Raw genomic sequence first — 23,659 nt, 5'->3', positions numbered from 1 at the left:
GTTTGTGCTCTACTCTAATGGCCTGGACTGTAGCTTTGTTTGGGTTCTGAGATATTTAAACCTTGCAAAGGATTGGCTTTCAAAGGGGCTTTTTATGGGATGGGTTTCTAATCCCCACCTTCATTGGTAGATATGTTTATTGTTGAAGCTGAGATGTGCAAGGTTGTTGTTTTGTTTGGTTTGATTCTGTTTGGTGTTTAGCTTCTTTATTTTTTTTTTCCCATTGCCTTGTGTTTTTAGACTAAATAAACACTTCACTAATAAAAAAGGACCACATCGGATATAATTATATTTTGTATGGTCTATGGTGATGTTGAATGTAAAGTGAATAATGGAGCAAAAACTATTTTATCTTTATTCAATCTCACTACTTATAATGAATTCAAGATATTTCCTGTGCCCACAAATATATAACAGTGTTGATGGTCTTTGTTTTGATTTTTTTTCAAGTAGGAAGAAAAGTAAGTGAAGCTAGTTTGATTGATGTGCGTGTGTGTTTTCCAAACTTGATTTCTAGGGCAGAAATGAATTGAGCACACTAGTTTCACTAACTAGTTTTCCACCTTGCATTAGGGTTGTGTTCTCAGGATCATCGGTGAGTTCGTAGAGTGTTTGCTAAGGTTTTTTGCGCAGTTCACAATACAATGTCTCTGGTGATTATTTTTACCTATCTTTTGTGCAAAGATTGAAATAATCTCATCAGGACGCCATATTTTATCAAGGATTACTTACTTTGCTTGTCTTCCATATAAACTTTTGTTAGAAAGTAGGAATAGAGAAGCATGACAACCTTTTTATAGTCTGATAAAATAACTTGCTCTTCTTGTCATATTTATAAGGTAGAATGAAGATTTTTTTTGGTCCTATCTATAAGTTATTTCATTAAATTTTTAGTATAAATATGTTATTGTGTCATTCATTTATTGTAGTGTACATTATTATTTTTTGAAAAATGTATATATTAAATAAAGGTAAAATTAAAAAGTTGTTATATTTTAAAGAAGAGTTAATACAGTTTAATATTTTTTATGTGAAATATGTTAAAAGTGTCCTGTAAATAAGACCAGGGGTATATAATAATTGCAAGATAACTATCCATATAACTACCCTTTACCAACAACAACTTAAGATAAGACAAAAAAATAACTAACAGAAAGTCAAAGATAAACTACCCATAACCAACAACAACAACATTAAGCTAAGACATTAAATAACTAACCCATCTGAAAACTATCCATTAATCCTATGGTTCTTCCTAGAATAGATCAGAAGAGGGTGCTGGTATCGATCAACTTGACTCTTGTTTTACATGTGTGTGATTCACTCTCTAGATACTTTCTGTTTCGATTAGATTTTTTTGGGCCAAAAAAATCAATTTTATTAATATCACAAAAAAATTATTACACACACTAATAGCCGAAGCCAAGTAAAAAACTCTCAAAAAAGCCTACCAGTACAACCTAACCCACAGCTTGCACCTAACTAAAAAGCAAGAAAGTAACAAAATAAGAAACAACCTAAAAACCGGATAAAACAAGTTCTTAACCAATACCTTCTTTCTTGAAACTTGTCCTGGTGCCTTCATTGGATTGCCTACACCTCACAGAGTCACAAGTCAAAATCATGCATAAGGAGGATGGCATTGAGACCAGCCATTCACACTGGTACATCCCCCTTGTTGCACCTACTGCTAAAGCATCAGCAGCTTTATTTTCCTCCCTTGAGACAAGAGAAAAACTGACCCCTTGCACAGACTCCTTTAGTTTGAGGACTTCCTTCAGCAACTCAAGACACTTCTATTCACACCTAGCACTCGAATTCTTCTTAATCATCTTGAAAAGAATCTCACAGTCCATCTCAATCACCACTGGAGATTCTGAGAATTTCCTTCTGCACAGTAAGGCCTCTCTCAAAGCCATGCACTCAACCATAAAAGGAGAGTCAACCTCAACCTTTTTTCCAAATCCCCCCACAAAATGCCCACTTCCATCACGACACACTACTCCTATGCCAGCCTCCCCATACTTTTCCCCGAAAGAACCATCAATGTTGATCTTGATCGTTCCTTCGCTTGGTGCCTGCCAATTACGAAGCCTAGTGAGAGTTTCAACATGCATCCTCTTACTTTTATTACCCAAACTTTCTTTAGCTTTACAAAATTCCTCCACTTGTCTCATTTCCAAGTTCATAGTCTCCCTGGCATCAGGTTTCTCTTCTCTAACGACCCAATTACATTGTTTTTTCCAGATCCACCAACAAATAGTAGCCAGTATGGACTTCCCATATTCATCGAGCATATTTTTCCCACACAACATTGATCTCAACCATTCTTCACATCTCTGCACGTTCCATTTATTAAACTGGAATCCTAAACAGCTTCCAAACCAACATGGTTTAGCCCAGGGACATAAAAAGAATAAATGTTCTGTAGTCTCTACCTCAGATCCACATACAGGACAGATTGGATCTCTAGTGCAAGATCTTTTAAACAAAGCTTCCTTGGTCGCCCCCGCTCCTGACCCTATCCACCATAAGAAATGTTGCACTTTTGGCGGTGCTGGAACCTTCCAAATATTTTTCCAAAGCTGTTTAGGAGTAACATATGATGAACCTGGATCTCTGGTAAAAACCTCCTTCTTACTCTCCTTAGCCACCCATAACCAGACTTCACTGAATATCATCCACCTTTATTGGCCATCCATACAACACTATCGGCACAGCCACTCATAGGAATAGGAGTCTTCAAGATCACTGTTTCGATTAGATGAAGATTCGTTTTTGTACAAAATCCCACTTGATCCATTTATTCGTGTCTCAGTTTATTTTCATTTCCAAATGACCAAATACCATAAGGATCATTTAGGAAGTGCTCGACCTATCTGGCGGGAAAAAAAAAAAAAGGACCCAATGCTTGACTTAATATTTTCAAAAAACATTAAAAAATTAAATAGACTTGATATCTTCAGAAAACATTAAAAAAAATAAATAGATAAATAAAATTCATATCAGTTAATGGCGTTCTCAATTCAATTCAGCTCTTTATTGGGAACATAATCAAAAGAAGCATGCAAATTTTTGGTACGCCCTTTTCAAATGTAGTTCACTTGCTAGTAAATCGGAGGTGGCAATTGAAAAAAAAAAAAGGGTTAAAAACATAAAATTTAAGTAATTTGTTATATTATTCTTATTGACTATTACCTCCAATTCTTAATATTTTACAAACTTTAGTCTTTAATATAAGAATCAGTTGACTAATTCAATTATATTAAGAAAATTAATTAAGTTAGTTATTTGTAATAAATATGTGTTATACTTCTTAAAATATCTTTGTTAATTATGTGTATTAACTAGAATTACTATTTGATAAAATTTTTAGCATGTGCAACTATTATAAATTGAATGTCAAAGTAACTCTTATATTAAGAACCAAATGTAGTATATTAAGAATTGGCGGTAGTATATTAAATTTTAATATTATATTAATTTTTATTTTTTACTATGCTTATTAAATTTTAGCCTGTATAAAAGAAAAATAATTACTACTCTTTAAAATTATTGAATATCATTTAAAAAGACCAAGAATTTCTTTTTGGAAATGTCTTGTATATGTGCAGTCCCTCATCAAGATAAAAGTGTCTGAAGCTTCCCAATTATTTGCATTTGCTGATAATGATATTTTTGCAAGAACCTTTTTTTGAGTAGATACTAAGTGTATCTCCAAAACTTTGGATTTGAGATTGATTTTCTTGGAGGCCTAGAGGAGATTGTAAGGCTTTTTTTTTTTTTTTCCTCAAAAAGTGCGCATTCTAAAATTTGAACTGGTGTTTTCTTTCATATAAAGATGAAGTTGGAACCACCTCAACTAATATTTTATTAGTGCAAGGGCTTCTACTTTTGTGATTATAGTAGATATTTATTAGATAATAATGCCTATTAATTAGGAGAAAATTGATGCATAAATTATTTACCCTAGGACATAAATCGTTTTAGAGCTCATTCGGTATCACATTTATAAATACTTATAAGTATGTTTTCATATAAGTTAAGACAAAACTCTTCTCAAATACTTATCATATTTCATAAATTATGATTGAAAAGTTGTTTATAAGTCATTTCAAACTGGTCCTTTGTATATTTTAAAATCTTCACTGAGATTATTGATATCATTAAGGTATCAACTAGGTGGTATCAAGAAAATAAAAAGATGATGCATGAATGTCTGATACCATGATAAAGCATGACTCTCCAAATAAATGCTAAAAAGCCAAATATGTTGATCCAAAGGAATGCCATCAACCTTTAAGAACTACCAACAACAATAAGCCTAACATCTAGATCTGAGCCATTAAATTTGAGGAATCTCACTTTGCTCTTCTTGGTAGGAATATAGTAAGGTTGAGTAGGACTAAAAATCTTATCAAATGATCCAAAAGGAGGAAATCACAAAGGAGAAAATAAAGTAGATCTCCCCTCATCAAAACTAGTTGTTGGTTGTTTTCATAGTCAGATGAGAGAGACGAAACTTATGCTCGTATATTCTTGAGGTACTCATCAAAATCAACCACTAAGAGTTTCAGGTTATTACTAGCTTGACCTTACTAGTTGAGGCAAGATTTAATCGAATAGTGGAGAATTATTGAAGCTGTAACTAGTATAGTGGAGAATTGTTGAAGCTATAACTAATACTCCAATTCATCCAATTGCTTAGTGGATTGAGTCTTTCTAGATATAATTGGAGAGGTGGTTATGTTACATTAATGATATCAATAGAGAGAGGAAAAACCAGAGAATTCATTCGACTAAAAAGTGTAGTCTTCGTAATTGTTACTTTTTGGGACTACATGGAGGAACAAATTTGTTAGCTATTTTGTTATATTGCTTGGAGACAGTAGTGCAAATGTGTCTAAAGTGAAACATGATGAATAAAACATTATTCTAGTCCATCTCACTACAAAAGAATTCAAGAGGTTCTCTACCCATAAGTATGGCGATGGTTATAGTGTTTTGAATTATGTTAGAAGTCTCACACTAGTTGGTATCAAATACAAATTTACTACATCTGATCCTTAATATAAGAACTCTTTGACTTTTATTTTGGTCTTTGATATAAGATCTTAATCTATTTTGTCTCTCATATTTATTTATTTATTCTTAAAATAATCATTGTAATAATGGTAGTTCTAGCTAATATATTTAGTTAGCAAGAATATTTAAGGAAAAACAGTACCTATTTATTACAAATAATTAACTTAGCTAATTTTCTCAATCTACATAATTAGTCAACTAGCTTTTATATTAAGAACTAGAGGTAGTACAACATAAAAATTTTAACTATTTTTATTGAAAAAGAATCGATAACAATTTAGATCCTTTTGTATTTATGTATTGAGCATAGGTTCTCTCATTCTCTCTCTATGTTTTTTTTTCCTCTCAGAATCCTATTTTTATTATTGGATAAAAAAAATGAATGATTCAAATTTAATATTTTAAAAAATGGATATCCACTCTCTTTCTCATTTTTTATATAATACTATAATAATAAATTTACAAATATTAAATCTGAACTATTTATTTTTTAATCCAAAGTGAAGATGGGATCATGAGAGGAAAAGGAGAGAAAGAAGTTATCAGATGATCTAAATCCTATACTTATAAGGCTTGAATTTTTTAAAGATTTTGTTTAGATCAGAATGGTAAACACAAATATCATATATTTGCATATTTATTTGACCTACTTTTCTATAATATCAAGTTGTTTGGTTTTCTTTGAAAGGTGGATATATATAATTTAGTTAATGGTGTGTAAATGTTTGGGGATTTTTTGTACTGGTAATATTACAATAATTTTAAATACAGTGATGAAGCTTTCCCCCTTATCAGATATTGTTTGCTCTCTGGATCATTGGTGGATTGGAACAATATTTGCTGAGTTTTCTTTTTTAGAAGTTCCACAGTACACAGTCTCTGCTAATGTTTTTTCCCCTACCTCTTGATACTTTCCAAACAATTTTTTTGTTTTCTTTCCTTTCAATTTTCTTTTCTGGAATTTTAATTTTTCTCCCATCACTTCGTGTATGCCAAACGCAATTTTTCTAGTTATCTGAATGCCCGTCATCCTTACTCTGGCACTTTAAAATAGATGTTTTATCATTGTTTCATCTTTCATCATTGTTGACCTCATCCATTCTGCTGACCTGCTGACCAAAATTGCTTTTTCATGTTTTTGCAATAATATTATGATATACAATGAGATATTCTTTTTTCATCGCGTTCAGAGAAAGAACCGAAAAAAGAAAGAAAGAAACTGATTATATTATCTATCTTATAAGAAAATTTAATTAAATATATTTTTAAAATTAAATGATATTCCCCCTTTCTAATTAAATACATGTGATGTGATGTATTTAACTCGTTACAATTAGACATAAAATTTAGTTGAAATGATTGGAATGACAAAATTATTAAGGCAATACAAATTTTAGAAAAATGATCCTAGGATCTATAGGTGATTGTTGGCAAAAGAATTCAATAATCTCTTACCACATTAGGTATATTTATGATTTTTTGAAGGCCAATCTAATATTTATGTCAGAGGGTAAGATGCATACTTAATAAATCATGAGTCACATTAGATATTAAAATCTTATTATTTTAAAAGAAAAATTACAAATAAAGACTTCCCAATATATAAAATTGCAATTTGAGACCCTCAATTTAAAAAATAGTAAATAAGGACTCGGTTTCACTTTTGCAAACATGAAATCATGGTTAAAATATCTGAAATGTCCCTAAGCCAAACGACAAGTTGGCTATAGGAAATGACATATTCACTTTAGCGAATAATAACTTTCGTAGAGCAAATCACAACTTGACTGAGGGTATGCCAAATGACAAGTTAACTATGCGAAATAATGAGTTCATTTTAACGAATGACAACTTCAGTAGACCAAATCACAATTTGATTGAGGGGTATTTCAGACATTTTACCCACATTTCATATTTGTAAAAGTGAGACCCGGTCCTTATTTGCTATTTTTCAAATTTAGGATATCAAATTATAATTTTACATATTGAGGGGCCTTTATTTGCAATTTTTCCTATTTTAAGCTAAATGTGGAGGACGGGGTGGACAATAGTCGTTACTTACTAGTTTCATATGACATAGCTACAGAAGCATTTACGTTGGTACCTTTACCTATTTTAGCCCCCACATATCATGATTCATGTCGCAATAGACTTTCTGTGCATGAAAGTAAACTTGCTCTACTTTCTCACACTACCGTTGGGGACTATGAATCTTCTTTGATTGATTTGTGGGTGATGAAGGAGAACACCGGAGCACCCATGGAAAGATGGAGTTGGACTAAGAAATATAGCATTAGTCATCCATGCTTCTTACTTCCTGGGACTATTTGGAGGAACGAAATTGTCTGTCATTTTGTTGTATTGCCTGGGCACATCTGTGCTACTGCACCTACTGCGAAGGATGATGAACGAAATATTGTTCTTGTCAATCTCACCACTAATGAATTCAAGAAGTTTTCTTTGGATAAGTATGGTTCTGGTTATGGTGTTTTGAATTACGTCGAAAGTCTTGTACCAGTTGGTACCAAGTACATTGACATATGGACAAGGTTTGGTAAGCATTTGGTATCAACTAGATTGAAAAATTGAGACTAGATTTTAAATGCTTTAGCTATTTTGCTGAAAAAGAATCCATAGCAGTTTAGATTATTATGCACCTATGAGGCTTGATACCCTTTAGAGCTTGTCTAGAATGGTAAATGTGAACATTCAATGTCAAATGTTTGTAGTGTGTAAAAAAGTGAAAATCAAATGCTTGTATCTTAATTTTGCATTGTATGAAGGTGTTGTTCTTTTAGCTATTCCCAAACTGGCCCTATATGTAAATAATATCAAGGTGTTGAGTTTTCTTTTAAAATGGATGCATAATCTAGTTGATAGTGTGTAAATTATTGGGTACTTTTTGTACAGGTTATACCGGTGATGTTAAATCCGCTGATGTGGTTTTCCACCTTGCAAGAGGTTTTCTTTTTGAATCATTGTTGGATTGGAACAATATTTGCTATGAGTCTTTTAGGAAGTTGCGCAGTACACAGTCTGTTTTTTTTTTTTCCCCAATACATTAAATCTCATTTTCGCAGCATTTTCATTTTTCCCCCCTACCCCTTGGTGTCTTCCAAGCATAATTTTTTGTCTTCTTCCTTTTAATTTCTTCTTCTGGAATTTTAATTTTTCTCACATCAATTCATGTATGCTAAACACAATTGCAATTGCTCTATTTGTCTGAATGCCCTTCTTCCCTCTAGAACTTTGAAATAGATCTCTTGTCATTATGTGCAAGGATTCCTTTATCAGATTTCATTCTTTGGGCTGAGATTTCTTATCATTATGTTATCTTTCATCACTGCTGGCCTTATCCATTCTGCTGACCAAAATTGCTTTTTCATGCTTTGCAATAAGTGTCATGATATGGCTAGAGATTCACGAAAGATTTATAAATAATTTCCTAAGACTCTTAGCAGAGTATTTGGGAAGGGCAATGGTTACGTGAAGGTTAGTAACGGTGGTTGAGAGACTTATCCGAAGGTTCATAACCTTAAGCTCCCGTTTGGTACGAAGCATTGAAAATGAGGGATTGAGATTGTAATTGTAATTGAAAAAAATCATTAAAATAGTACTTAGTATAAGTAATTGTTTGTTATATAGGATTAGGCAAACCCATAAAGGTGGAATTGGGGAGCCATGTATGTGGGATTGGGGAATACCACTTCCCCCCATACATGGCTTTGGCTAATCCATGTATTCTCCAATCCCACATACATGGCTTTGGCTAATCCCATATATCAAACAATCTCTTATACTAAATACTCTCCTAATAGATTTTCTCAATTGTAATCTCAATCCCAATCCCTCATTTTCAGTATTTCCTACCAAACACAACCTAAGGGTAAACGAGGTGGCTTTGGCTGAATTTGGGTGTATTTGGGGTAAGGGCGTTGGAGCCAAATTCCTTTCTGGTACTCTGTTTCGGTTATACTAATAAAACTCAAATTATCGCACTTGCTGGCTGTTTGTGCTATATTTGTTATCATCATGTTGACAGAGAGTTGCATGTCCTAACTCCTAACGTGTTGATTCGCTTGACTTCAATAGAAACCTGACTCTTGGTTTATTAGTGATACATTCTTTAGATATTCTGTGTTTTGATCACTGTACATATGATTATAGCATTTGCTACTTTTATTCTATATTGATCATTCAAACAAATGGGACTAAGTGAGCTACTTGCTAGCCCTGAACGATGTTCTCACTATGTGGTCTTGTGAAATGTACCACTAGAGGCAATTTAGTAACTGAGTTATTGTTTGGTAGTTCATCAAGTTATTTGCAAGTTTTCCAGCGATCACATTTGGATCGGTTTCAATGTCTTGGCTCTGCTTGGCCTTGAGATGGAAATTTCAAAACACAGATGTTGTATGAAATTAGATGTGGTAGAATTTTCAGCGGAAACAGGAGAATCTAGTTAACATTTCCATTCTGACTGGGAATATAGAACGAAGCTTTTGCAAGTTCATATTTTAGATTCTCTTCTTTTTATGGCCTAACATTTTAGATTCTTAGAAGGGTTAATATAATTTTTTGTCTCTCAAGCTTGCTTTTATTTTAATTAGGGTCCTTCAAAATTTTTTTTTATTTAAAATATTAGTCCTTACAATTCAATAAAAATAAAAACTATCTTACTCTCTGAGAATCAAAACTTATGATTTGAAATTTAAAAAACGAAAAATTATATTAAAATTTTTTAGAATTATGCAAGACTTTGTCCTTTTCAATAAGTTTGGTCTCTCAAAAATCATGACAGAAATGCTTGCTTACTATATTCTTTTACAAGGTTTGAGCAGTGAATGAGATGAATTCATTGACATGCTTCCTATCTTCCATAATTTTGCAAAGTGTTATTGAAATATAAATTTTATCATATATTATAAAATAGTGAATAAGAGAGTTGAGAGTGCTAAATTTGTAGACTTTGAGGAAGATTGTCTGCGAAATGCTTTCTTTTCTGTTTTTTTTTTTTTTCTCCTCACTATCATTAGAAGTCTGTAAAGTGTAACAGGAGCACCGCGATTCAAAAACTCGAAATTCCTTTTGTGATTTTATACTATGAAGTGAATTAATGTATAACAAACTAATGTCATTGGACTTCATATAGTAAGTCAAATTCTTTATGGGGAACACTTGGGATCGCGTGCAACCCAATTTCGTAAGTGAATGACCTTGTGTGGGTCCTTTGGATGCAACTCTCTCTGACTTCTCTATTCATAGTCTCTATGGTGGCCCAGAGTCTAACAACTAAGAGGCACGGATTAGACTACTTAAACACTCTAAACTTGTTTTCCTTACCTTTACAAGATTGGATTATGTGGAATGCTAAAAATAAAGTTAGAGCAGCATGCCTGAGCCAACTTCATCTTTATTATGAGGAAAGTGTGCAAGCGAGAGGCATAGCCTTCTCTTGCACACAAAAGGGTCATTGATGACCTCAAATTGGATGAATGTTACAACTTTAAATAAAAAAGTTAATTAATCCGCAAGTTCTTATAGTCTTAACTAATTTTAAATCAAATTTTTATAGTTTTTTTTTTTATCAGATCCTTATACTTTCACTTGTTTTTAATTAAATCCTTGCACTTATTTTTCTTTTTATTAAGTCCTTATAATTTTACTAAGTTTTTAATAAAGTCCACGTAGTTTTAATTTTTATTTATTAATTAAATATAAACTTAATTAAATAGATTAATAATGAAATATAAAATATTAATAATTAAATTAAATTAATAATTATATAATAAAAATAAGTAATATAAATAATTAATTCAGGAAAATTTTTCAGAACATTTAATTTTTTTTGTTGAAAAAAATTATTATAACAATTCATTATTTTTAGAATATTATTTTTTATAAACTAATATTAAATAATATATACTATTTTATGTTTATAGAACAATACTATTAGAATTTATGAAATAAAGAATAAAAAATTTAGGGACTTAATTAAAAATAAGGTAAACTTATAAGGACTTGATAAAAAGAAAAACAAATACAAGGATCTAATTAAAAATAGGTGAAAGTATAAGGACTTGATAAAAAAGAAAAAAAACTATAAGGACCTGATTCAAAATTGATTAAAAATAAAGACTTTCCAGATTAATTAACCCTAAATAAAATGAACATATGTCAACAATGGGATAGCTCCATGTGAAGATATTACATGAGATGAAAATGACAACTGAAAAAAAAAAAAGAATTTTATGGAAGAATGGGTTGCCAAATCAAATGCGATTTTGAATTCATGAGTATTTCAGAAGGTTTTCAATTATGTTGGGATTAGAATCCCACAAAAGTGAACGTTTATATAATGATTCATTGGCGGCACTTAGCCTCTTACTAGAATTATGAGATATATGAAAGATTTGATCATATATAATTAGTTCGTCACTTTTAACTTTGCTTTTGAGGAAACAAATAAATGTATTGACTGATTTGCTAGTCATGTCTATTATTTCAAAGTCTCCATCATCAAAGTGTAGGGATTTTTTAATTGAAGATTTATATCGGTCTTTCCTCCCCTGGCTTTCTTTTCATGGCCTCGTGTATTGAAAAATAATGACAAAGATGGTATTACTTCCTATCCTAGTTATGAAAACCAATTGACTAATTTAAACAAATTAAGAAAAGAAATTAAGTTAGTCAATTGTAATAAATAGATATTATCTTTTCTAAAATATCTTTACTAATCAAGTGTGTTTACTAGAACTGTTATAGTTAGAAAGACTATTTTAAAAAATATATATAAATATGAGAGAAAAAATAAATTGGGATCCTATATTTAGGATCAAAATAGAAATCAAATAAGATCTTATATTAAAAATTAGAAGTAGTATCAATAATATGTCAAATATCAAAATGCTCCTAAAGAATGCGGTTCAATCTGCTATATCCTATCCATCCATACATCTATATCTGTATTCGATAAACTGCAAAAGTAGAGTATCCAGCGTCCCAGTTGGTGACACGTGTCCAATCACACTACAAACGGATGCTCCAGCCGCCAATCAACCCGATATTTTAAACCCAGAATCAACTAAGCCGAAATTAGCAAATTTAACTCAGTCAAGTTTTTAAATTATTATTATTATATCATGTGACTATTATATAATACTACATCATATCTTTAATATATAAGACTCAATGATATTAGTAAAGCTAAATAATAACTTATCTATAGCATATATTATATGATTTTGTTTTGAAATACTTATATGAATTATTAGATTATATATTAGCTTACAAGTTTGGTAAATTGGTTTGAAAAAAATAATAAATATAAATATGTAAAGTAAATTATCTAGCTTCCTTAATCTCTTACTCAGCTTAGTCTTATATTAAGTATTAGAGTAGTACATAATATAATATACTTGTCTAATCCTAAATACAAGATCTAATTAACTAATTTGAGTATATTAGTGATATTAGTTAAATTAGTAACGAGACATTTTTTTTTTCCTAAAATACTCTAAACATCTTTCTTAATTTTTTCATTGATTTTTCTACTTGATTATTGTTAGAAAATAATGATAGGATTAATTTAACAAAAGATTGATATAGATATGAAATAGAGTGCATGTTATAATGCATATGTATTCGGGATTCTTTTAGGCTATAACCTAATCGTATTTAAGTGTCGGTTATTTAACTTCTCATACAGTAAGGACTCAAGACACTTAAATTAATTAATAAATGACATTTGAAGCTAAAATCATTTTTATGATTTTACATTAGTAATTTTCGGCCCTGATTTCGGATTAATATGGAATTTAATTAAAAATTGAATTTAAAGCAATTTAAAAAATGGTTCTACGTATTTATTTAATCATATACCTTAGTCTGTTTAGTTTTCGACCAGTTTTTCCTGTTATTCATATGAGCCGGAAAATCAATTAACTTCAAAATACCTAACAATGCAGCTGAAAGTCCAGTTAATTACGCAGCAATTCCTCTGAGAGATGTGTTCTAATCAGGCGAGAGCTATGAAGCAGATAATAATGGAAGGCGACGACCCATATCTTCCCCCAGAAATCATCAGAAACATTCTCAAACGACTCCCGGTAAAACACCTAATTCGATTGCAATGTGTCTGCAAAGATTGGAAATATCTCTTAAAGTTACCATCTTTCATCGAAGAACACCTCCACCACTCCACCCATCAAAACCCTTCTATTCTTGTCGACGGCCTTTCCCCAACTGATATTTTGCAATTATATTTGCTCGATACTGAGATGCAACTCCTTGAAGTTCATAGTGCAAGTCTGATTGATCTCCTGCGGGATGCTACGATCGTCGATTCCAGCAATGGCTTGCTCTGTGTCAGACTCAGTTGTTCATCTCATCCCATCTTATTGTGGAATCCAGCAATGAGGCGGGTCAGAGTAGTGGCTAAAGCTACTAATTGTTTTGAGGATAAGTATTACAAGTTGGGATTTGGATTCTGTTCAATTGTTAATGATTACAAGATTTTAAGAATTAGTGCTTCTAATGCGCAGGACTGGCAAGGGGAAGTTTATTCAGTAAAGACTGGGCTATGGAAGAAAGTAGAATGTGGTACCTTTGATGGTGTATCTATTTGGTGTAGCAGTGTTGTTGCTAATGGAAACATCTTCTGGTTTGGATTTAAGCCAAATGGGGAGAGCAGAGTTCATTTGTTAGTCTCATATAACTTGGCACTAGAAGTGTTTACGTTGATACCATCACCTATTTCATTTCTTAAACCAATAGATTTACTTCTCTCCAGGCTTACTGTTTATGAGAATAAACTTGCTATACTTTCTCACTATACCATTGACTTTGAATCTTCTGTGATTGATTTGTGGGTAATGGAGGAGGAAACGGGTACATCTGACGAAAGATGGGATTGGACTAAGAAATATAGCATCAGCCACCCTTGTTGGTTAGTTCCAAGGACTATTTGGAGGAATAATTTAGTCTGCTATCTTGATATAGTGGCGTTTAGACGAATTAGTGCAAATGATGGAAAAAATATTGTTTTGGTCAATCTAACTACTAATGAATTTAAGATAGTTGTTATCCATAAATGTGGCATCGGTTATCCTGTTTTGAACTACGTGGAAAGTCTTGTGCCAGTTGAAAATGACTACACTGAAGAACTTTGATACTAAATCTTGATTATCACATTGTATATTTGCTTTAAGTTGTTTTGCTGGAAAAGAATCTATAATAGTTCATATTAGTTTGTTCCTGTAATGCTTGATGTCCTTTAGAGATTGTATCTTGAATGGTAAATGACTAAGGGAACGTTTGAATAGAACCAAACTATGATTCTAGAAGTGATTTTATTGTGTATATGAAATAAATATGTAAAGAAATTTATTTCAATTTATAAAAAAATACTTTTAAAAAGTATCTCTCCTCATTCCCAAAATATTCTGTGCCATATGTTTGCAGCTTTATGCGACGTACCGATCTAAAATAAATATAGAGTTCAGTTTTCTTTCAAAGATGGAGATATAATTTGGTTTGTGGATCGAACTAGTTTTCCGCCTACCAACACATCTGCTTTTTCATTCCATTCAATCTTATTCTCATACCCTTTTCATTTCTTTTTCCTTGACAACACAAATTTTTGTGTTCAGTGTTTCAATTTCTTCTTCTAGACATTTAATTTTTTTCCTCTCATCATTCGATGGTTTAGACAAGCATGGAATGGGCAGCGTTAGGAGTGTTTAATGAATAATGATAGCTTTCTGGGGATATAGTGCCTCCCTTGCAACTGGAGGATGGGGATTTCTGTAATTATTAAAAACTGTAATTATTTAGAAGGATTGAATATTAAAATATAAATTTAAAAATATTACGATATTCCTACCTAAACTCGTATATTCTCTAAAACCACATTCTATAATTTTCTCCTAATTTTATGAAATAATCAAGATTCATTCATGTTAACTCTTGTTACTTTTTAATTGATAAGACCCTTTTCTTTCGGGCTTCGTGAATAATGAGCAAATCAAAAATTACGTACGAAAAATGATACCAGAGTCCCACAGGCCGAACACGTGTCAACATGTAGCCAGCGACATAAATATATGAAGTCGTAACATGAAATAATTGCTCCTATCTTTTTTTTTTATTCCAATAAGTTGTGGCTATGTTATATATAATCTATTATTATATTACTTTTTTAAATTTATAATTATATTAACTCAGAGGATTCAATTTAGTTTTAAGGATTGCTATTATGATAGCATGAATAAAATAAGAGTGTGAAAAAATGATTTTGATGAGACTCATTATTGAGAAAGCCTAAAAGAAAAAAAATTATTGATAAAAAATGATTAAAAAAATAAATTAATTAGTGTTGGTTATTAATTTAATTAATTAGAATTATTTTTTAGCTTTAAAATTTAAATTAGCTTAAATTAATTCAAGTAAATCTTGATTATTTCATTAAATGATGGAAAAATTATAAAATGTTGTGAGAAAGAAAATTGAATTTTAACTAGGATAATTTAGTATTTTTAAATTTATATTTTAGTATTTAGTCGTTCTAAATAATTATAAATATAAATTATTAACATTTTCAATCAATGCATTTTTAATCAAATTCTTAATTAACTTTTTTTTTCAATTTTGAACTAAAATATAACGGAGCATTAATTTGTTGACTTTCTAAATAAATGTTGTAATTACTGGAAATGAATGATTTTTCGGGAAAGATAGAATAGAAAATCAAAACGGTTAAAAGTTGAAACTTAAGAATGCAAAAATATAATTTAATCTACTCCATAAACTTGAGGCCATTTTTCTTTTGCCAACAAAGTCGTTTGATTCTTTATCAACATCACGCACCTGAAAATATATTTAAAAATGTTAGATATATCAAAATACTGAACACGCTCACTATGAGTGCTCAAAACGCGCGGCATTTTAAGTGCTGAGCACTCCATACTCATCAAGCTGATGAGCACGGAATGCAAACGCGGTCCCATAGACATTTATTCATTAAGCACACAGTCTTGGAAGATGGTAGAATGTGGGAACTAATTAGATGGTGGAGCTATTAAATCCAACGGCAAAACTATCAATGGAGCCATCTTTTGGCTTGGTAATAAGTTATCTGCAGAGGAAGGGGTTGAAAGCCAATTGTTAGTTTCATATGACATGGCAATGGAAGTCTTTGTGTTGCGACCCTTACCTATTTCAACCACTGAGCCTAAGTTGCATGATTCACTTCGCAATAGGCTTGCTGTGCCTGAGAGTAAACTTTCTTTGCTTGCACACGCTACCATTGGAGACAATGAATCTTCTTTGATTGATTTGTGGGTTATCGAGGATGATATAGGGGAACCATTGCAAAGATGGAATTGGATTAAGAAATATAGTTTTACCCACCCATTCCTGTAACTTGCAGCGACTATCTGGAGGAATGAGATTGTCTGCCATTTCTTGCCTCTGAGCCTGAGTGCAACTGAGCCTAAACCGAAGGGTTTAGAAGAAAATATTGTTCTGGTCAATCTCACTACTAATGAAGTTGAGGCTTGTTATCAATAGGTGTGACTATGGTTATGGTTATGATATTTTGAATTATGTGGAAAGCATTGCACCGGTTGGCAACAAAATTGACGATGACACTGCTTTCAAATACTCTTCCGATCCTTAATATATGATCTAATTATTGAGTTGATTTTGGTTTTAAATATAAGACATATTTATTATATTTATGAATTTTTTCTAAATTATGGCTATGGATACTCCCTGAACCATAATCAAGTAGAAGAGAAAGTGAGAATATTAAGGAAGATGATTGTGGTAGTTTAGAAAAAAACATGTCTTATTTTTTATAATTAACTAACTTACCTAACTTCCTTAATCTAATCAAATTAGTTAAATATGTCTTATATTAAGGATTAGATAAGTATAATATAAGGTAGGGTTGGAGAAGTTGGAGATTCACAAAGAGATCTATAAATAATTTCCTGGGACCTACAGCAAAAGATCTGGGAAGGGGAAATGATTTAGTAAAGGCTGACAACTGTGGTGAAGAGGCTTATCCGATGGTTCATAGCTGTAAGAGCAGAGAAGCGATAGACAAGTATGGATGAGGTGCTGCCCAATGTTTAGGCAATGTTTTTTTTTGTTTAGTTACAGATAGCTTTTTTGGGATATAGAACCTCCTTTTCAGCTAGATTTAAGGCTATTGTTCTGTTAATTTTTATCTCATTTATGTCAAGTGTATTTGGGTAAGATTTCTGGCTGGAATTGGCATCCTCTGTTACACCTATTCTGTTCCAGTTACCCCATTTACTTACTGTCTTTATTATTTGTTGTTATTTTGTTGACAAAAAATTGCGGGACCTATCTAGGATTTTAATTACTCAAGTTTCATTGAAACTTGACTCTTGGTTAAATTGTGATGCATTCTTGAGATATTTTGTGTTTTGATTAAATAAAGATTCCTCTATATTTGAGGATACCGCTTGCTACTTTGATTTTATTCCCTGGATCATTATTAATTGCCAGAATCTAGACAAAATCCAGGCTATCAAAACAAGTTTTTCACTTGTGCTAGCACTTTGGATGTGTTGTTCTTGCTGCAGATACTGATAGGAATGGCCTAACTCCATGAATGTGGATGCAGAAGATTCACATACTATGTCACTGTGTTTATGCGTGTGTTAGAGAGCTCGTTGATAAGGTTTTTAACTGGAATACTGAGAAGTGAGAACGAACACAAAAATTTACTCAACAAAGCAAATCCATGCATTTCCATGCGGCTGTGTTGTTCACTCCTATGGCATGTGGTAACGAATAGAAGAGGTGGTGGAGGGACCCACGGCTCAGCCTAAAGTTTTGGCCGGGTCTTTTGGGGGTGTTTGGATAAAAACCAAACTATAATTTTAAAAGTGCTTTTATGATATAAGGGGTAAATATATGGAGGAGTTTGTCTCATTTTACAAAAAAATACTTCTGGGTGTTTCCAAACACCTCCTTAGTGCTTCACCGATGACCAGACTAAACATTCCTAACTTTTTGTATCTCAAGAATCTTCCAAATGTTTGTAACAATTAACTTTACCTTCTTGCGAACAATTGTCTTGTCTTTGTTGAAATCCATTGGGAAAATCATTTTGTAGATACTTATAATTTTTTTTTTCAATTTTTAAATTGGTTTGTGTGTTTTTTCCCCCTTTTAATTCAACATCCTAATTTTACTTTACTAGCACAGTAAGTTTTTGTAACTTTGCTCTGATAACATCGTTACGCTTTATGCAAAAGCTAAGTATATTGGCAAAGCAAACTTATTGTATTTAGTTAGGAAAAACAATGCAGAGGTATCGAATTAAAAATTGAAAAAAATTATAGGTAACTACAAAATGGTTTCCTGAACGTTTTTTAAGAGTAAGGTTTAAAGTTTAAATAATTTTAGGGAAAATTCAAAAACAATGTTATAAAGAAAGGAATAGCAGATACAAATATTTTTAAAATTCAATCTCCCAAGTCCCATCACTCTTACAGGTTTAAAAAAAAAAAAAAAGTCCCATCGCAAGAAACGACGTTGCGTATTTAAATTAGAGATCAGAAATTAGCTAAAAATTACATATTCGCAAGAAACGACGTTGCGTATTTAAATATCTTTATTGATCGCATACCAGCTTATCTATTTAAAAATGTTTGATTGAATTTAGAAAAATTAGAGAAAAGTTCCCGTTGACAAGTTTATTATAGAAAAATTTTCCCCATTTTCTGTGCGTTTTCAAGACATACCTTCTCAGGATACTGGCAAGATTATATAATTATTCAAATGCGAGACGGCCCGCTTCTTCCACAGTCGACTCCGGCAAAAGCAAGCCACCTAAACCCTAATGGCGAACGCTCTGCCTTGAAATATTCATTTTCACCTGACCAGCACTATGGAGCAGATCGTAATGGAAGGCGTGACACCATTTCTTTCTCGGGAAATCATCAAAAACATTCTCAAGCGACTCCCTGTGAAGTCCTTAGTCCGATTTCAATGTGTTTCGAAAGACTGGAAAAATCTCATCAAGAGTACGTCTTTCATTGAAGACCATCTTCTCCATTCCAGCAATCAAATCCCTTCTCTTCTTTTACAGCAAAATTATAAAAAGGATCCTTTGTGTTTATATATGATCGATGGCCAAATGCGAATCTTTGAAGTTCAGAACCCTCCTTTGATGGGTTCCTTGCTGGGTGCCCAGGTCATCGGTTCCAGCAACGGCCTGGTCTGTGTTGAAATCGATAGGTATGGTGTATCTTCTCCTTCCCTTTTGCTGTGGAATCCATCAATTAGAGAGGTCAGACCGTTGTCCGTAACTATGTATGGCTCTGATGGTGATTGCGCTTTAGGATTTGGATTCTGTCCAATTGTTAATGATTATAAGATAGTGAGAACTTATGCTGAGTATGAAGATGAAGCTAGTCGAGTGGAGGTTTATTCGTGGAGCAAGGGATCATGGAAAGAAATAGAATTTGAGAACTTAGAGGGTATAAGTCTTTTTTCTGAAAATGTCTCTCTCAATGGAGCTATATTTTTCTTTGGGGTAGAGCTAGATGTGGAGGAAGAGGGTGGAGAGATGACTGAACTTTTAGTTTCCTTTGACATAGCAACGGAAGTGTTCAATGCGATGCCATGGCCTACTTTAGATTGTAATTCAGATAGAAAACTTACTGTGTATGACAACAAACTAGCTATGATTTGTCTCAATGTGATTGGGATATTCGAATCTTCGTTTGTTGATTTGTGGGTGATGGAGGAGGGAACGGGTGCATCAGGGGAGAGATGGACTTGGACTAAGAAATATACAAGCAAAACCCGTCCATTCTGTTTAAGCCCAATGACCATGTGGAGGAATGACTTTATTTGCAAAGCTGATGTAACTGAAAGTAAAAAGGAGAATGGCAAACCAAAAGCATTTATATGTATGTTCAATGTCTCTACTAATGAATCTAGGTCCTTAACTCTCAGCAATATCAGCGGAATTACTAGTATTTTCAATTACGTGGAAAGCCTTGTACCAGTTGGCAATATCCACATTGAAGAGCCAAGGTCTCTGTCCAAGAAGAAGAAGAAGAAGAATAAGAAAAAGAAGAAGAAGAAAGAGCCTAGATCCTAAGTCTTAATTATTATATTGTTGATTTACTTTGCTGAGCACTTTTGGTGGAATCTTTGATGCCCTCTAGATATGTTATGCAGAATGATGAATGTAGTTATTTTTCATTTTGGGCCAAAAGATTTAATGTAGTTACTCAATTAGCAGATGTTTGTGCCTTTCTTTTTGACTTTACCTATAATATCATGCTGTCCGTTTTTCTTTCAAACATGGGTGTACGATAAATTTAGTTTCTGGTGGGTGGAGTATGTTGGACTAGTTGTTTCTGTAATATACCAATGGTGGTATATCATGCGGGAGGCAAGAAAAATGGGTGAACTCAATTTGAGCTGCTTACGTTTTCATGTCATTTTTAGTGGAGAAGTGAATTAAATACATTGGTTTATGCAACTTTTTCATTTCATGATCATGTTCTTTGCTGATTGTACTAATATAGAAATGTGCTATAGAGTTGTAATGTTGCAATCTGACATCTTTTTACTTCACTTTCCTCATCTTCCACATATCTTCAAGCCACAGATAGCGCATATTGCATTTTAATGGTTTAGATCTATTTATCAATTGAAATTTTAGAATCTCAATTATTAGTTTTACAAGATATTGAATATGAACTATCTCTGATTTGAACAATGAAGATTTTCCAGAAGACGGGTTAGAGGGGGCTGTAGGGAGAAGCACGGTTTGAAATTTGCAATCCAATCCAACAACTTATTACCAAGCAAACAGAAATCTTTTTTTTTTTTTTTTTGGGGCTAGAAAGACTTTGATATGATAAGGAATAATCAATACTAGTTTAAGCGTCCAATCCATCCACTCTAATGATATGCATTTAAAAATTCCGCTAATAATATTTATTTAATGTGAAAATGAAAATAAAATTCTGTTTCAAAAAATAAGAGAAATATTTGATATTGAAATTTCATTATTTATTTTAAGTTAATGATAGAAAGTTAGCTAGAAATTAAATTGTAAATATTTATGTATATTTTTACAAGGAAACTAACGTATAGGAGTCCAATATTTGATTTATTGATTAAAAAAAATCGCGGTAGAATGGATCCTGCCGGTTGGCCGTACGAGTTTGAGCGCGCGACGCCCTCATGAGGCGACGATTCCCTGTTCGTTGATTGCTTGAAGCTCCATCCTCCCGGTCAGAGCACCATGAAGCAGACGGTAATGGACGGCGACACGGCATATCTTCCCCAAGAAACCCTGTAAAATCGCTAATCCGATTTCAATGCGTGTCCAAACAATGGAAAAATCTCATCAAGACTCCATCCTTCATCGGAGAGCATCTCCACCATTCCAGTGATCAAAACTCGTATCTTCTGTTGCAACGGAATCGGATAGACAATCCTATGCATTTATATTTGCTCAATCGCGAGTTGCAAGTCCTTGAATTTCTGAAGACGGATGACTTCTTGGGTGCTACAATCACCAGTTCCAGCAATGGCCTGCTCTGCGTTGAAATAGATAAGTATGATAAATCTATTCCTTCCCTTTTATTATTAAATCCAGCGACTAGAGAGGTTAGAGAGGTGCCTAGAAGCAGAGCTATTGATGATTTTGAGGGTAAATGCACTTCAGGATTTGGGTTCAGTCCAATTCTTAACGACTACAAGAAAGTGAGAACTTATGCTTCTCAGTTTGAAACAGAGGTAAATCTAGTGGAAGTGTACTCATTAAGCACAGGGTCATGGAAAGAACTAGAACTGGGTAACTTAAAACAAATAAGTCTTTTTTGGGAAACTGTAACTGTTAATGGAGCTGTGTTTTGGACTGGATTAAAGCTAGATGAGGCGGAAGCGGATGAAGACGAAGTGACTGTGGTAGTGTCCTTTGACATAGCAACAGAAATGTTCTCCCCGATGCCATGGCCTACTTTAAAGAATAACTCAACTGATAAGCTTACAGTGTATGACAACAAACTAGCTATCATTAGTGTCACCGTGAGTGGAATAGTTGAGCCTTCTTTTGTTGATCTGTGGGTGATGGAGGAGGGTGCACATGCATCAGGTGAGAGATGGACTTGGACTAAGAAGTATAGGAGCAGCACCTATCCATGCCGTTTACGTCCAGCGACGCTTTGGAGAAATGACATTGTCTGCAATGTAACTAAATATGAAGTGAAGAATCATAAACCAAAAAACAAGAATGAGTTAGGGATGTTCATTATCAGTGGTCGTGTTTATGGCATTTTCAATTATGTGGAAAGCCTTGTACCAATCAGTGTGCAAAATCAAAGACCCTCGATGCTAAATCTTAGTTATTTCATTGAAGATTTACTTTGCTACCCAATTTTAGTAGAATCCTTGATGTCTTTTAGAGATGTTATGTAGAATGATGAATATAGATATTCAGCTATTTATAATATCAAGCTGTTCTGTTTTCTTTCAGATATGAATATGTAATAATTTATAGTTTTTGGTGTATGGGTTATGTGACACTGTGTTTGCGTTATATGCTAATGATTTTATGAGAGGGAAGAAAAGCAGGTGAAGCTTGCATTTTCAAGTCATTTTTAGTGGAGAAATGAATTAAGTACTCTAGTTTATGCAGGTAGTATCCTATACAAACTTGACTCTCCTTTTGATCAGTGATACACTTTCATTGGATGGAGATTTTTTGTTTTCTCTGTGAAGATACCACTTGCTACATTTTTTTAAAAAAAAAAATTTGTATCTCACCGTTCATTCATATATATCTGGAACCATATATTACATAGAAAATTGCAAACCTGGCCCCTTTGTTTGTTCCTTTTCTGTCATTAAAATTCTCAATAACCATTCCTCAAAATCATACCAAAAAAAAAAAAACCATATGCTGTCTTGATTCTTACTTGCTTTTGACAGAGAGCACAAACCCACAAAGAGACTGTTCTGTAGGAATGTCATTCCTCATCAGCTTCCAGACAAGAAGTAGTACTTTATGCAAAACCTTATATGCCCCTGAACCATTTCCTTTCCAATATAAATCTTGTCCCTTTCATTAGTTGTTGAGACTTGAGAAGTTGATTCTCACTATTCTTTGAACAATACCATGATCATACAATTCAAACAACTTCCTCATATCCCATTTATCCAAATTATGCAAAATCAGGTTCTCGACTGATGAAACTGTCACAGGAGTCCTTAACTTCACTGTGGCTCTAACATTCACCCAATTTTGCATGTCCTTGACCCTTGAGATCTTCTCCGTGTAGAGTCATCTTCCACAGATGAACACTAATTAGGCCTCAGTAAAGATTGATATTAACCTCCAGAATGAACAAGAAAGACTGCCCAATTCTGGCACAATATTTTTAAGCCTATTGCATGCTAAGTTGGCAATTACTTTGCATATCACATTGCATGGGCATTTTGGCTTCATATCACCCAAGGCCTGTAACAGCACTAGTTTTTGGCACTAACATGACAAAAGTGTTATTCA

At 32.8% G+C, this 23,659-nt stretch overlaps 1 protein-coding gene across 1 annotated transcript; it reads left to right on the top strand.

Moving 5' to 3' along the window:
- Positions 1–13,130: 13,130 nt before the first annotated feature.
- On the top strand, positions 13,131–14,255 carry LOC114715264 (putative F-box/kelch-repeat protein At3g17280). Its single transcript, XM_028900059.1, has one exon. The coding sequence runs from the start codon at positions 13,131–13,133 to the stop codon at positions 14,253–14,255; it is 1,125 nt and encodes a 374-aa protein (XP_028755892.1).
- Positions 14,256–23,659: the final 9,404 nt, after the last annotated feature.

Source organism: Neltuma alba, unplaced genomic scaffold, assembly GCF_004799145.2.
Source record: "Neltuma alba isolate B1F8T4 unplaced genomic scaffold, ASM479914v2 tig00011580_pilon, whole genome shotgun sequence".
Lineage (NCBI taxonomy): Eukaryota > Viridiplantae > Streptophyta > Magnoliopsida > Fabales > Fabaceae > Neltuma > Neltuma alba.
The sequence above is the reverse complement of the archived record's forward strand: the minus strand, read 5'-3'. Positions and strand labels throughout refer to the sequence as shown.